Raw genomic sequence first — 12974 nt, 5'->3', positions numbered from 1 at the left:
CTATCACCAACTACAGATAACCACATTTTCTTATGGATGTGAACAAAATTATATCATACGAATCTGTTTTGATGTAAACTTGAAAAAGTTTAGATGATTGACAACAGAATTTAGCACAAACTATGGAATCTAACAAGCCTATAGGACGAAGGGCTTTCACGGGATATCATTCAAACCCACAAAAGGCACATCTAGAGAATAAGAGATTTAAATTGATACCCAATATGTCTATAAAAATTAATATTTAGGGGTTGATTTGCTGCACACAAAAATCCAACAAATTCTTTTAATAATAATAGATATGGGACTAAATAGTAAATTTTTTTTTAATTTTCTAGAACTAGAAAAATAACAGTCTTCATACATTACATTATGTGGGATGGCTTTTGTTACCGAAAAAAGTATCACAGATTATTCAAAGCCCTACTACATACAAGAGGACACTAATTACAAAAATGTATTTAAATTCACTAGGAAACTTTATTTTAAAAATATGGTACAGTAAAAAAACAATAAATAAAAACTATGCATTGGCCACGTCAGAGGACTTTAGAATCACCGTGTCTTCCTCTTCACTGTCCCCACTCAGTTCTGAGAACAAAAACAATTATTAAGAACAGAGTTTCTCACATGCTAGATTTTTGATAAAATAAAGGTGAATTTTTTTTGTTAAATTAACCATCCATTACTACAGACATCCAAATTACTACCAACACCAACTATTAAACCAAAATATTAGTTCAACCGACTTATGCCTCACTTCTTGTATTGCATTCATATCAATCCATCTGAAATCGAGTTACAGTTGATAATTTTAGAGGAATACCAAAACTGACCTCCATTTTTCCTAGTAGTGGCATTACAGTTATTTTGCTAATATTTATAACGGAACTCATTCACTTGGCAAACATATCTTTGTCAATTTATGGAGGATTGCACGCTTAATATTACTGTGTCAACAACTGAGTCAGGTTAAGACATTAATATTGTTAACTGAAACCAAGTCCACTTACCAATGTTATCAATAACTCGGTCTTCCATGGTGATCTGCTTGACAACTTCTACGTCACTATCGGAACTATATTGTACATCTTCTTTTTCAGATTCAGATTCTTGCGTTTCTTCTATCCACTGATTCCCAGCCCCTGAAGGCTCCCATGGCTTTAACATTTTCACCTGAAATTATTACAAAATAAAAATATGTGGCATGTGGACAAACTAATACTAAATGTTAAGACAAAAATGTTAGACTCATAAAAACTACAAATAAATGTTGAACAACTTAATTGTGTAACCCAGTTTGGTGAATGATATATAATGCAATCATTTAAGAGTGAAGAAGAAAACAATTTCTACAGATTTAAAGATGACACTCTGAGAGCCAAACATATAATTTATGTTGGATAATATAGAATCACGTGGTATATTAAAATCCTGTAACCTTTTATTCAAAACTATTATGTCACCCTTGCTTCCTTTCCTATGGGGTGAATGATTTAGTCTTTGAACTTGCCGTGTATAAAAAAGGTACACACCCACCATACGTATAGAAACAAAACAAAAACGTACCAATCTAAAATTTACTCTTATTTAAGTTAGTCAGTAGTGTGGCAGAAAATCTACTGAGATTTGTGATGCCCATCATTAAGTAAGTAAATGGTCAGTTGTGTGATGTATTAAATTAACAAATTTATTGAAATTTAAGCCAAGTAATTGCAATTAGAGTAATTTCAAATTTTCTTTATCCTATTTGACACACTCAAGACCAATCAGTATTCACTTCTAAAAGCTCTGCCTAAAAATTAGAGACACCCATGATGTGTATCCGGAGGAGGTTGTAGCATTATGAATAGGTCTATGTGCTCATATTCTACCATCGTGAACAGTTCAGCCAAAACTTCTGTGCGCGCGGACGGGTCCCTACTAGCCGAACTAAAACATACGGGCACCGGTTATTGGAAGTGCTGGGGGTAGGGGTGAGTGAGTAGCAAGACACAAATGTTTTCACAAAAGAAGTACCCCCGCCAAATGCCAACCCCCTTACCTAGACCCTGGCAGTAGTAGTTAATATGTTAATAACATATGGTAATAGTTCAACATATGTTTAGTGTTATTGTTTTATATTTTGATTGAGTTTTTGTTTAAATAGAAATACACAACCTTTCATGAATTTATTACAATTATTTAATTATTAATCTAATGACAGACCCAACCAGATCTGGTCGCGCGCACAGAAACTTTAGCCGAACTGTAAAATATGAGCCTAGTGTGTTCAGTAGTTTTTGCGCTCACATGGAACAAACACAGGGATAGAAAAACCCACTCTGTTTAAAAATACTACGGAGAGGGAGAGACATCAACAAACCTCCACTTTATTCTTCGAAGGTAACAGCTCAGCTGTCCTCTCTGCAACTGCTATTATTTGAACTTCATCTTCACTTTCTTCTGAAACTAAGAAATTGGGTAAGTACTTGTGTTTATGCAATCCAAAATTTGTCTACTGAACAATTAGTTTTGCCAATTCAAATAGTCATCTTCAAAATGAATAAAGGACAGAGGACAGAGGTTGTCAATATGAATGATAAATTGGTCACACAGAATCAGAATACAAAAACAAAAAGTTAATACTGTAGGTAATCCATCTAACAGCTAAAACAAAGCTCGCAATAAATATCAAATAGGACAAAATATGATCAGCCAGCTTCATAGAACATAACAACATAACTTAGTGGACAATTCTTTGTAATTGAGTAAAACGCTAAGAATCACATTTCATTTACCAAGGAAATTAAACTGAATAAAGGTTAAAATGTTTTAACATTTTATATTCATGTAGAGCTAAGTTCAATGTTACAAGTATTTTTTATTTTTTACTCTAAAAATATTTATTACCATTAACATTTTATATTCTTGTAGAATAATTAAACTTTATAGTTAATGTTAACAATCAAAATTATCTGCGAAAGGAGAATAATCAATCATACAATGGAAAAGGTTAGTGATAAGCTCTTGAATTTGAAGCAGACTTAAAATACATTTTTCTCCTTGATAAGTAAAGTCAACTACCTTGTACATCCATTTTGACGTCCTGCTTAACCCTTGGTTTGGTAGAACCTTTGAGACGAAATGTATTCCTGTCTGTGGAAGATGACAGTATCCTGTCTAGATTTATGCATTTGACCAAACCAGGAACAGGACCTTCAGTTCTGCAAATACAACACATATGAGATAACACATTTTAGAATGTGAACTAGTCCTCGCCACCCTAACTTGAGGCAGCCTAAGGCCGCGCGCAGTATATCTAGTGCAGCCTTGGGCTGCCTCAAGTTAGGGTGGCGAGGACTATAACATGTTCTCTAACGAAAAGTGAACATTTTAATTGGATTTGATTTATTCATTGAGACATTTTGTTGCAAACATAAGTAATAAAATAAAACCAAACCTAGAGCAATCACAATTTTACTTTGAAATTACACAACACAGACTTGTATCAGAGCAGATATTGTGTTTTTATGGTTTTGAAAGCAAACCTAATAACATTGGAGTTAACCTTGCAATTTGAAGGGAAAGAGAAATGAAGGAGGCCTTTCTAAGAATTTTAAGTTCAGATTGTATAGTCGTATTAACTATATAAAATACCTGACCTAAAAATTGTTAAACTATAAATCCTTTACAAAGAGAACAGAAAAGAGGTGTTATTTTGTCTTTTTAGCAAATTTCCTATATAGGGAATATTAGCGAATTTCCCATATAGCGAATAAGCTATTACCGTAGGTCTCATGGTAAGACCTGGACCCAGGACCAAATTACTTTTTCGTTTTGATAGGCCAAAAACACCATCCGTTCAAATTCATATATATTTATATACAGTCTAACCTTGATATAACGAACCTCGATATAACAAATTCCTTGATATAACAATTTTGTTTTAATCCCCTAGAACTCTCCATAAGACACAATGTATATTTTACCTCTACATAACGAACAAACCATGTTTATTATAGATAATAATCTACTAACGTATGCCAGTAGGTGTCAATTATAGATAATTATGCTGTACATGTTTCGAGCCTAGTACGGCTCATCTTCAGCAGCATTCTTGTATGTAAAAATATTTCACATCGAGAGATGATTGTCGACTATTTACAGGAACCACATATATACACAAACACAGAACATTTTAGCATGCTATTTACACATATTTTCGTAGCGTATGCTCGTTTAGGTAAAACTCGACCGGACGACATTTGTAGGCCTCCCACTCGATTGAAATATTTTTACATACAAGAATGCTGCTGAAGATGAGCCGTACTAGGCTCAAAACATGTACGGCATAATTATCTATAATTGACACCTACTGGCATACGTAAGTAGATTATTATCTATAATAAACATATTAAAGGTGTCAAGGCTGAATAACTTGATTTGAACAAACCATATCAACGACCTTGATTTAACAAATTTTTCATGATCCCAGCTAAAATAAGACAACTAAATATAATGAATTTATCATTGTCAGAACCTCTACATAGCACCTCTACCTCTACCTCTAGCAGAACCTCTACATATAATGAATTTATCATTGTCAGAACCTCTACATAGCGAATTTAACCTCTACTTAACGAATTGTCAGTGTCTTTCCCTCGATATAACAAACCCCCCCCCCATTATTAATTTTGAAAAATCAATTTCTTCATCAAATGAAATGGAAAAGTGACGTAAACGCTTGTGCTTATTCGTCTGCTCCGTTTTACACATCTCTGTCTGACGAGACGACGTAGTGCTGGGAACTTCATGTTGTATGTTTTGTTTTTTTCTGAATCACTGTGATATAGGCTAATATCTATGAGGTTACATTACCTTAATTGCCAAGTGATCCATGTAGTCCAAAAATAGGGTCATGCACATTTCGACGTCATTGTCAAATCTTACAAAAAACTTGTCTAAACCATTTATGGGGTGAAAATTGGTTTTTCTCATTTTTGACTCTCAAAACATAAAATTTCCCAATTTTTCTCCAAACCATTAAAGAGCATTAAAAAACATATAATTTAGTATATTGAAGTGTTTTTGTACAGTTATTGGTTACGGAGAAAATTCAGAAATTTTAAATTTTAAATTCCCATGTTATTCTTATGGAGAATACTCTCTAGCAGCAAACCTGGGTAGGCCTAATCAATAATCATTAAACCTTATGTTATTGAATTAGATTTAATTGAAAATAAAATCAGGCAAATGGAATTCACTTAGTCTGCAGGCTTGCTGCGGCGGGGGTATTTAATTTGTCTATCGTGTCAGGTGTACACTTGCCCTTTAGCTATTATAACTAACCATGTTAGCTATCATAGTTGCCCGTTTAGACCGACCGACTGGTTCTGTGAGGGTTGGATAAGAGAGAATGGATCTTATTCCAACTACAAGATGGTAAAAACTCACCTGGCCTTCAGGTCGGCCTCCAACGCCTGCTTGACCGTAGAGACGATGTGATTTGCCAGTTTGGCAGCCTTGGTAGCGCACTGCAAGATGACCTGAGGCGCAGCCAGAGCCGAGCCACTGAGGTGGAGGCCGCACAACTCTCTGTACATGTTGACAGCCATCACCAGCTGAGCCTGGGCAACCCTCTCCTCCGTCATGGTGGGGTCGGCAATCACCTGATCACTGCATGGACAAAAATCATTTAGGGATCCCTCCAACAGTTCATCCGAGTATAAAATTCAGAGAATATTTAGGTCTTTAAATAAGATCGTAGTAAACATGTGAAAATGTGTTGTTTTTTTACCACCGGGAATGATAATTATTCTAGATGACATGTTTAAAAAATATTACCTAGCTAAAAAAAATTGGGAAATTGTTATTTCACTTCTAAACATATCCCGCTGATTATACGCTGACTACACAGGTATGTACTTTAAGGCCAATACTGCAATATTAATGATTACTCCAGCTGTTACCTACCCGTTGTTGAATATGGCAAACGCTACCGCCACGGGATGGTGGTGTAAGGTGATAGGAAGGGGATCTCTCTCCATGTTGCTGTGAATGATCACTTGTTCCCCTGAAAGAGTGAAGTCGGGGCGGCGGAAATGCATCAGTGCTGCCAACGCAGCAGCCGAGCAGCAGCCTATCAGGTTCCCATCACTGTTTAACACGTTGATGTCAACCCGGACGTTCCACACCTGAGTAATGCAAAAGCTACAAATGAATGCACACTACATGATTTCATTGTAGGAACCAAAGGGTTGATGAATTAGGCTAAAGCCTAATCACTGGCCAAAACTTTTTGATGTTTTAACAAATATTTCTTTATTTCGGGTCCATGAATGCGCAAGTACAATTGATAAAACACAGTGACGTAGCCAGTATTTCAAAATAGGGGGGGGGGGGGGGTCGACCGACCGGGGGGTCTGGGGGGTTTTCCATACCCCCAGGTAAAAGGGGGGTCCGAGAAAAATGTTAAAAATATAGGCCCTAAAACGCTGTTTTTAGCCCTCTTGGCATTGAAAGTAACCAACCCCAACGTCAATACAGTATGATTGTATAATTTTACATTTAATAAAAAAAAATATTATATTTAAGACCAGAAGGGGGGGGTCCGGACCCCCAGGACCCCCCCCCTGGCTACGTCACTGTAAAACAACCTTTAAGGAAACAGACAAAACCCTGGTATTGACAGTAACGTCAATCTGTTATAACTTTTTGTACAAATACAGAATAAATAGCATTTAAAATACTTTTTTGTCAAGGAAAGTTCCAGAATTCATGATCAGCCAAAGACAAATGAAAACTGCGTCAAGAATTGATCCTTCTCAGGATTTAACCAGTAGCCTAATCCTCATATTTGAATCCTCTATTTACTCTGCCACCCTGTATGTAATATAACATTAAACTATCTTTTAGGACTGATAGTTCAAACTCAAAAGATAAGCGGAGAATATCCACTGACTTCACATCTATTGCTAGGACTATTATAATCTTTGAGCCCCAAAAACTGAAATAATATAATTATAATAACAGTGAGTAATTTTACCGTGTGAAATTATCAGCTAGAGAGTGTCAAATGGTAGAAAAATCAACATACAGCTTTTGTAAACATTGTACATTGCTACAATATGTACAAATAAGAATTTCATAGTTGACTAGGTTGATGAACTAACAATAAATTGTCACACCTTTTCTTCAGCCACTATACATAATGACTCCAAATCCACGCATCTGGACTCTTTGAAGAACTTTTCAAGGAGACGGTTAAGATGAACGCTAAGATCTGACTGAGGGCCGGACTCAAAGTGAACAGCTGCCATCTGGCTCAGTTCAACATTGAGATGTAATAGACCTTCATTCGGACGAGTGGCCTTAGGTAACTGAACATCGCAGGTCACGTTCGCCAATACTCTGGAAATACCAACACTGCTGCAGTTTTGATCCTTTGAAATTTTATAAGGAGTAATAAAAAATAAAAAAACTAATTTAAACTAATTTAAATGCATGCAGTATTTATTTGCCAAAAGAATTATTTTCATATCAATTAAATTAAATTCATTGCAAACTAATACATCAATGAATTAAAAACCCCAAAATAAAAAAAAAAATCAGATACCTACCGTAAAGCCTAGATAATCCGGCCTAAACAAAATGCCTGAAGGCCAAATTTAGGAAAAGGACAGACCTATGAAATTAGTGAGAGTACCACAAAATGAGTTTGAGACAGCCAAAGTTCATGCAAAATGGCAAAAGAAACTAAAGAAATAGTATGTATGAATGTTAAAATTCAAGATTCTTTATTTGGTCATTGAACAACAAATGTACAATTTAAGTATTAATATTAATTTACTGTAAAATACATAACAAGTCTTTGGGTTTGAGGGTAGATGTTATACTTGGGTAGTAATTTAAGGATGGGATTGAGCTGGTTTACTGGTTGGATTTTTTAGGACTGGATAATCAAGGTTTTATTGTAGCCTAATATGAAATAACAAGTAGTAGGCCTGTTAGAAAATCTTCTCTCTTTCTCTATTAAATACTCTTGTCATCCTAAAAAAATGTATACGTACCTAGGCTATAGTCCTATCAATATAAGTAGGCTAGGATTAAAAAAGATTAACTTATACACAGTAACATTCTTTTCCAACAGTTACCTAACAATGTACATGTTCTCTCACTGATTTGAGAAAGCAAAGTGGCCAATTCGCTCATCAGTGAGACAATGTTAACATTGTCTCACTCTAATTACTTTGTCTCACTCCAGATTTGCAACGTGAAGGCATAAAATAGTGAGCGTGTAACATGCAGGCAACGTCGTATGCGCGCGAAATACGTTGGCAGCACTGGCTGTAAATCAGCTGGTCAGCTGTTGTACTGTTGTATTTGTCACTTCACATTAAATGTTATATTAAAAGTTCACTTCTGTGTAAAAATAGGTTATGTTTCTTCACCAATTTATTTGTTTTATGGTAACTGTAGGAAAAGTATAATGTGCAACTCGAGTTCAAAGTACAATTGCCTCACTCGAGAAACCATTCCTCACTCGCCTACGGCTCGTGAGTAAGGATTTCTCTCGAGTGAGTCAATTGCTTACTTTTCTCACTAGTTGCACAAATAACTATTTCCCACATTAATTACAACATCACTATTAACCAAAGTCTTGAAAAGATGTTTGAGCGTATTTTATCAACCATTTATAACGTCTACCAGCAATAAAAATTTCTTGAGTATAAAATGTATGCGTGCTACTTAGTTCTTTGTAGTATAATGTGCAACTCGAGTTCAAAGTACAATTGCCTCACTCGAGAAACCATTCCTCACTCGCCTACGGCTCGTGAGTAAGGATTTCTCTCGAGTGAGTCAATTGCTTACTTTTCTCACTAGTTGCACAAATAACTATTTCCCACATTAATTACAACATCACTATTAACCAAAGTCTTGAAAAGATGTTTGAGCGTATTTTATCAACCATTTATAACGTCTACCAGCAATAAAAATTTCTTGAGTATAAAATGTATGCGTGCTACTTAGTTCTTTGTAGTATAATGTGCAACTCGAGTTCAAAGTACAATTGCCTCACTCGAGAAACTATTCCTCACTCGCCTACGGCTCATGAGTAAGGATTTCTCTCGAGTGAGTCAATTGCTCACTTTTCTCACTAGTTGCACAAATAACTATTTCTCAATTACTGTAAAATAAATAATAATTAGGTCTCATGAGTAAATAAGTCTCATTAAGGTTATTAACAGTGTCTTAGTATTCAACTTACTTGGTTTCTCCAAATGAAACTTGACATGAACCCCATTCTTTTCCATAGTGAACTTCAATAGTTCGAAATTCGTCAAAATGCCTTCCATCAAGTCTCTAGAACCAAAAGACTAAACTTAAGCTTTATGATTATTCTAAGAAAATAGAATTAGTTTAGCCTATAAGGCATACAAGTGTTACTAAAAGTGTTTAATCCAACATGAATGAGAACATGAATGATCTAATTTAAATTTTAAATTAGATAACCATCCAGCGATCACACCCAAAAAGTCACGTAACTGGTCGCACTGTATCAGATTGATAACTTACTTTTGTGTTTAATTATGTATGTTTGTAGGTATACAAAGTTTGCAAGCAATCTTTTTACAGTAAATACTTGAGAACTGAATACTTTTGAGTGTAAAGATGCCATTTAATAGCTTTGTAAACATTAATATATTTGAGAACCTTTTTTTAAAAATTGTATACCTATATAAAACCTTGCATGATGCTGTGTTTTACCAATGACGGGAAAGGTCACAATGTATCAAAATGATAGAAAGTTTGTAAAATAAGAAAAAACTTTGATAGGCTACATTAAAAAAATTTATACTGTAACTAAAAAGCAGTAAGTTACCGGTACATGTATGAAAATAGTCTTAAAATTACTTATTAATTGGTTGGTAGTAATTTTAATAGTAGTTTTTTTTTGTGGTTAATTGGTAGGGAGTGGCAAGTATTTACCCGACAAAACCAGTTACATAACTGATCAATAATAGGTAGGGGTAACCTAGACCTCGTTAGGGTGGTTGTACTACTCGTTACAAAATGGCAGCAATGAAAAAAGCCTTTGTATCAATTTGATCAGGTGCGACCGCTCAAGGATTAGGCTAAAGAAATAACGTCAAAACTATGATATACGACAACATTGCCACTATCAATATGAAAGTTTGGTTATAAGTTAAGTTTTGTTATTAATCGAATCAATACTTTAATTTTTTATTATAAAATTGAGTCAGATAATAAACGTTTTTGCAAAAAATTAACTTAACCAATTTTAAATTCTGTTAAACCAATGATTTATAAATAAAAAATCTTTTTAAAATACCACGTTTATAAACAAACTAAAACAGTAAAAAATAATTTATAAATATGTGGAGAGAATAAAATACTTGTAAGATTTAAAACGAAAACGTGGGCGCATGCAATAGCTAATTTAAAATTATCTTAACCTAATGAATTATTATTACCGTATCTATTGCATGCGACCCACGTTTTTCGTTTTAAATAATCTTTAGTCTTTATAATGTGTAAATATGATTAATCAATTTTTTATGGCTTATTAATACATAACCAAACCTTTTTAACTGTAATCACATGTTGCTACTATTCTCATAATCATAAAACTTTAGAATCTCTCGGGAGCAGAAACCTGTATACTTATTAACTTCTACTCTTTGAACAAACTGTCAAATTAGTATATTACGTTACTAGCCCTGAAAATAGGTGTTTACCACACGAGTCCGGTAAACATATTTTGGATTAGTGTCGTATGATATTTTACGCCATACTGCTAAATCCGTACAAATCCTTCTATATTACCACCGACAAAGTTAAAGGAATAACAATCACTAGCCTAGTCATAACCTCTAAGAGAGGTAAGTTTACTAATCACTCTCACTCGTTGCCAAATACAGTATATACAGTATCAGCTGGTGTCCGGTAAAACTCATTACAGTACAGTAGTACGTAACTTAATGAAACCCCATTTGATTAAGCTGACGGCAAACAGTTTTTTTCTGGACTAAATCCATGCGTACAGGAAGTTTGTCGAAACAGTGTAGTGTGGCGTAAAAGTATTAACAGCTGACTTTAATAGGCCTATTTATATTAACATTCATCAAAATGTAAACATTAAAAATTTGGAAGCCCATAGGGTGTAGCCAAAGGGAAATATGAAAATAAAATGATTTAACATTGCATGTCATCCATTTGTGAGCTATGTTTCAAGGTTCAAGTCTCTAGTGTATCGGGGAGTTGGTTTAGAATTGATTGCAAAATTTTTAAGGAAAAGACAAGAATGCAAGCTAATAAAAATGTTTTAATTTTAAAAAGTATCAAGGAACGGAACATCTTTTCTTCATATAGGTAATGAAATCGATAGTTTCAATCGACACAATTAGCATAGCCCAGTTAACCCTCTATCTGGCGCTGGTCGATTTTCGACCACTAAAACGTGAGTTCTCAGTGGCGCTGGTCGATTATAGACCAAGTTGACATGGGTCGGGTTTTTCTATTACTAAAATATGAAAACAGTTTTAAAACGCAATAAATCTTGTACCATTAGAAAGGTGAGATTCTGAGGATTCATTTTCATGCATAAAACATTATTGAGTGAGTAGGGTATTATGTAGCGAGAAACATAGTTTGAAAAACTAGAGAGTTCAAAATCGATTTTGGCGGTGGAAAGTTTTGGTCACCTGACTACAAAAACAGCTGTTTTTGGTGATTGTCAATTAAATTGTATACAATATTAGTACATTATTCTGAAACTACAATAAACTCCCTACAATTCCCTGTGAATCTATAAGGTTGATTGTAAAAATTGTATTTGTTTTTAAAAATGTCATAAATATTATGTTTTCGTAAAAAAATCTTCAAAATTTTACATTCCGACGTAAATTTCTCCGACATTTTAGAATTCAACTAAATATAACTATATATTTTCAGATAGATCTTTTTATTACCTATTGTACAGTATCATTTCATTTTTTGTTTATGCATTCTATTATTTCCTACGCGACAAAAAGAAATTTGGTAGTTTTTCAAAAAAGAAAATATGTATGTAGAATTTATTTTTTTATAATTTTATTTTTATGAGTATTTAAAAAACATTGATATTTCTACTTAGGGAATCATATTTCACACAACTTTTACATTCAGATAAAATGTGTAAAAAAATTATTTTGTGGTTTTCTTGTGGGTTGCTTTTGAAATTTCTAATTTGCATAATCCAAAAATTTGCAAACCTTTTGCTACTACGCCTAAATGCATTGCTAGGAAAAGAATATTTTTACATTATTACATTCTAAAATCATCACTGAAATAGAAAATATATATATGTGTGTACTTATATTCGCAAATAAATGTTCTGTGGCAAAATATATGATACCACTACAAAAGTGCCAAAATATACCCGCCACTGGTGAATAAAATGACCGCCAGATCTAGGGTTAAGAAACTATACCTTTATATTGAAACTATCAAATTGAAAATATGATTATTTAAATCGATATTTAAAAATATATCTATTATAAAATTGAACTATCATTACCTAACCTAACCAACCAAACTTGCTGATGGTGAAAAAATCGCATGAATGTTTGCTAATCGAATCAATAGTTTCAATCGATATTAGTGTAGCCCAGTTAAGAAACTGTACCCTAAGTTTTTTTTTTTTTTTTTTGCTTGATTAAAGCTAAACTTACCACATTTTCACTTGTGGCCTTTGTTATGAAGTTTTTAATACATGATGACAAAAGTTCTTCTTTCATTTTTGATCCAAAGGCTGTCTTGTTTTTTCTAATTGCAAAATAGTTATATTATGATTAAACAACTTAGGACTTCCACCACTGACAGCCAAATATCATTCAAGAGAAGAGAACCATAAAGAAGAAAGAGTTAGTATTTTTGGACTTAGGCCTATTTTGGATTAATAAAAGCCGACCAAAACAAATTGTTTTAAG

At 33.8% G+C, this 12974-nt stretch overlaps 1 protein-coding gene across 2 annotated transcripts; it reads right to left on the bottom strand.

Annotated features, from left to right (window-relative positions):
- Positions 1 to 458: 458 nt before the first annotated feature.
- On the bottom strand, positions 459 to 12974 carry LOC128992238 (uncharacterized). 2 transcript variants are annotated; one of them, XM_054415713.1, is made up of 9 exons: positions 12717 to 12974; positions 9251 to 9345; positions 7170 to 7392; positions 5956 to 6176; positions 5437 to 5658; positions 3067 to 3206; positions 2366 to 2451; positions 1014 to 1176; positions 459 to 591 (listed from the first exon to the last, which is right to left on the bottom strand). In XM_054415713.1, exons 1-9 carry the CDS (start codon positions 12780 to 12782, stop codon positions 524 to 526), a joined length of 1284 nt encoding a protein of 427 aa, XP_054271688.1. In that variant the 5' UTR covers positions 12783 to 12974; the 3' UTR covers positions 459 to 523. The 2 variants fall into 2 exon arrangements, with proteins under 2 accessions (XP_054271688.1, XP_054271689.1); XM_054415714.1 differs by having other exon boundaries at positions 467 to 591; positions 2366 to 2445.

The sequence above is a fragment of the Macrosteles quadrilineatus genome, unplaced genomic scaffold, assembly GCF_028750875.1.
Source record: "Macrosteles quadrilineatus isolate MER2022 unplaced genomic scaffold, UCM_ALF_1.0 Scaffold_4__1_contigs__length_99947679, whole genome shotgun sequence".
NCBI classification, from domain to species: domain Eukaryota; kingdom Metazoa; phylum Arthropoda; class Insecta; order Hemiptera; family Cicadellidae; genus Macrosteles; species Macrosteles quadrilineatus.
Note: the sequence above shows the minus strand (reverse complement) of the source record. Positions and strands in the feature narration are given on the sequence as shown.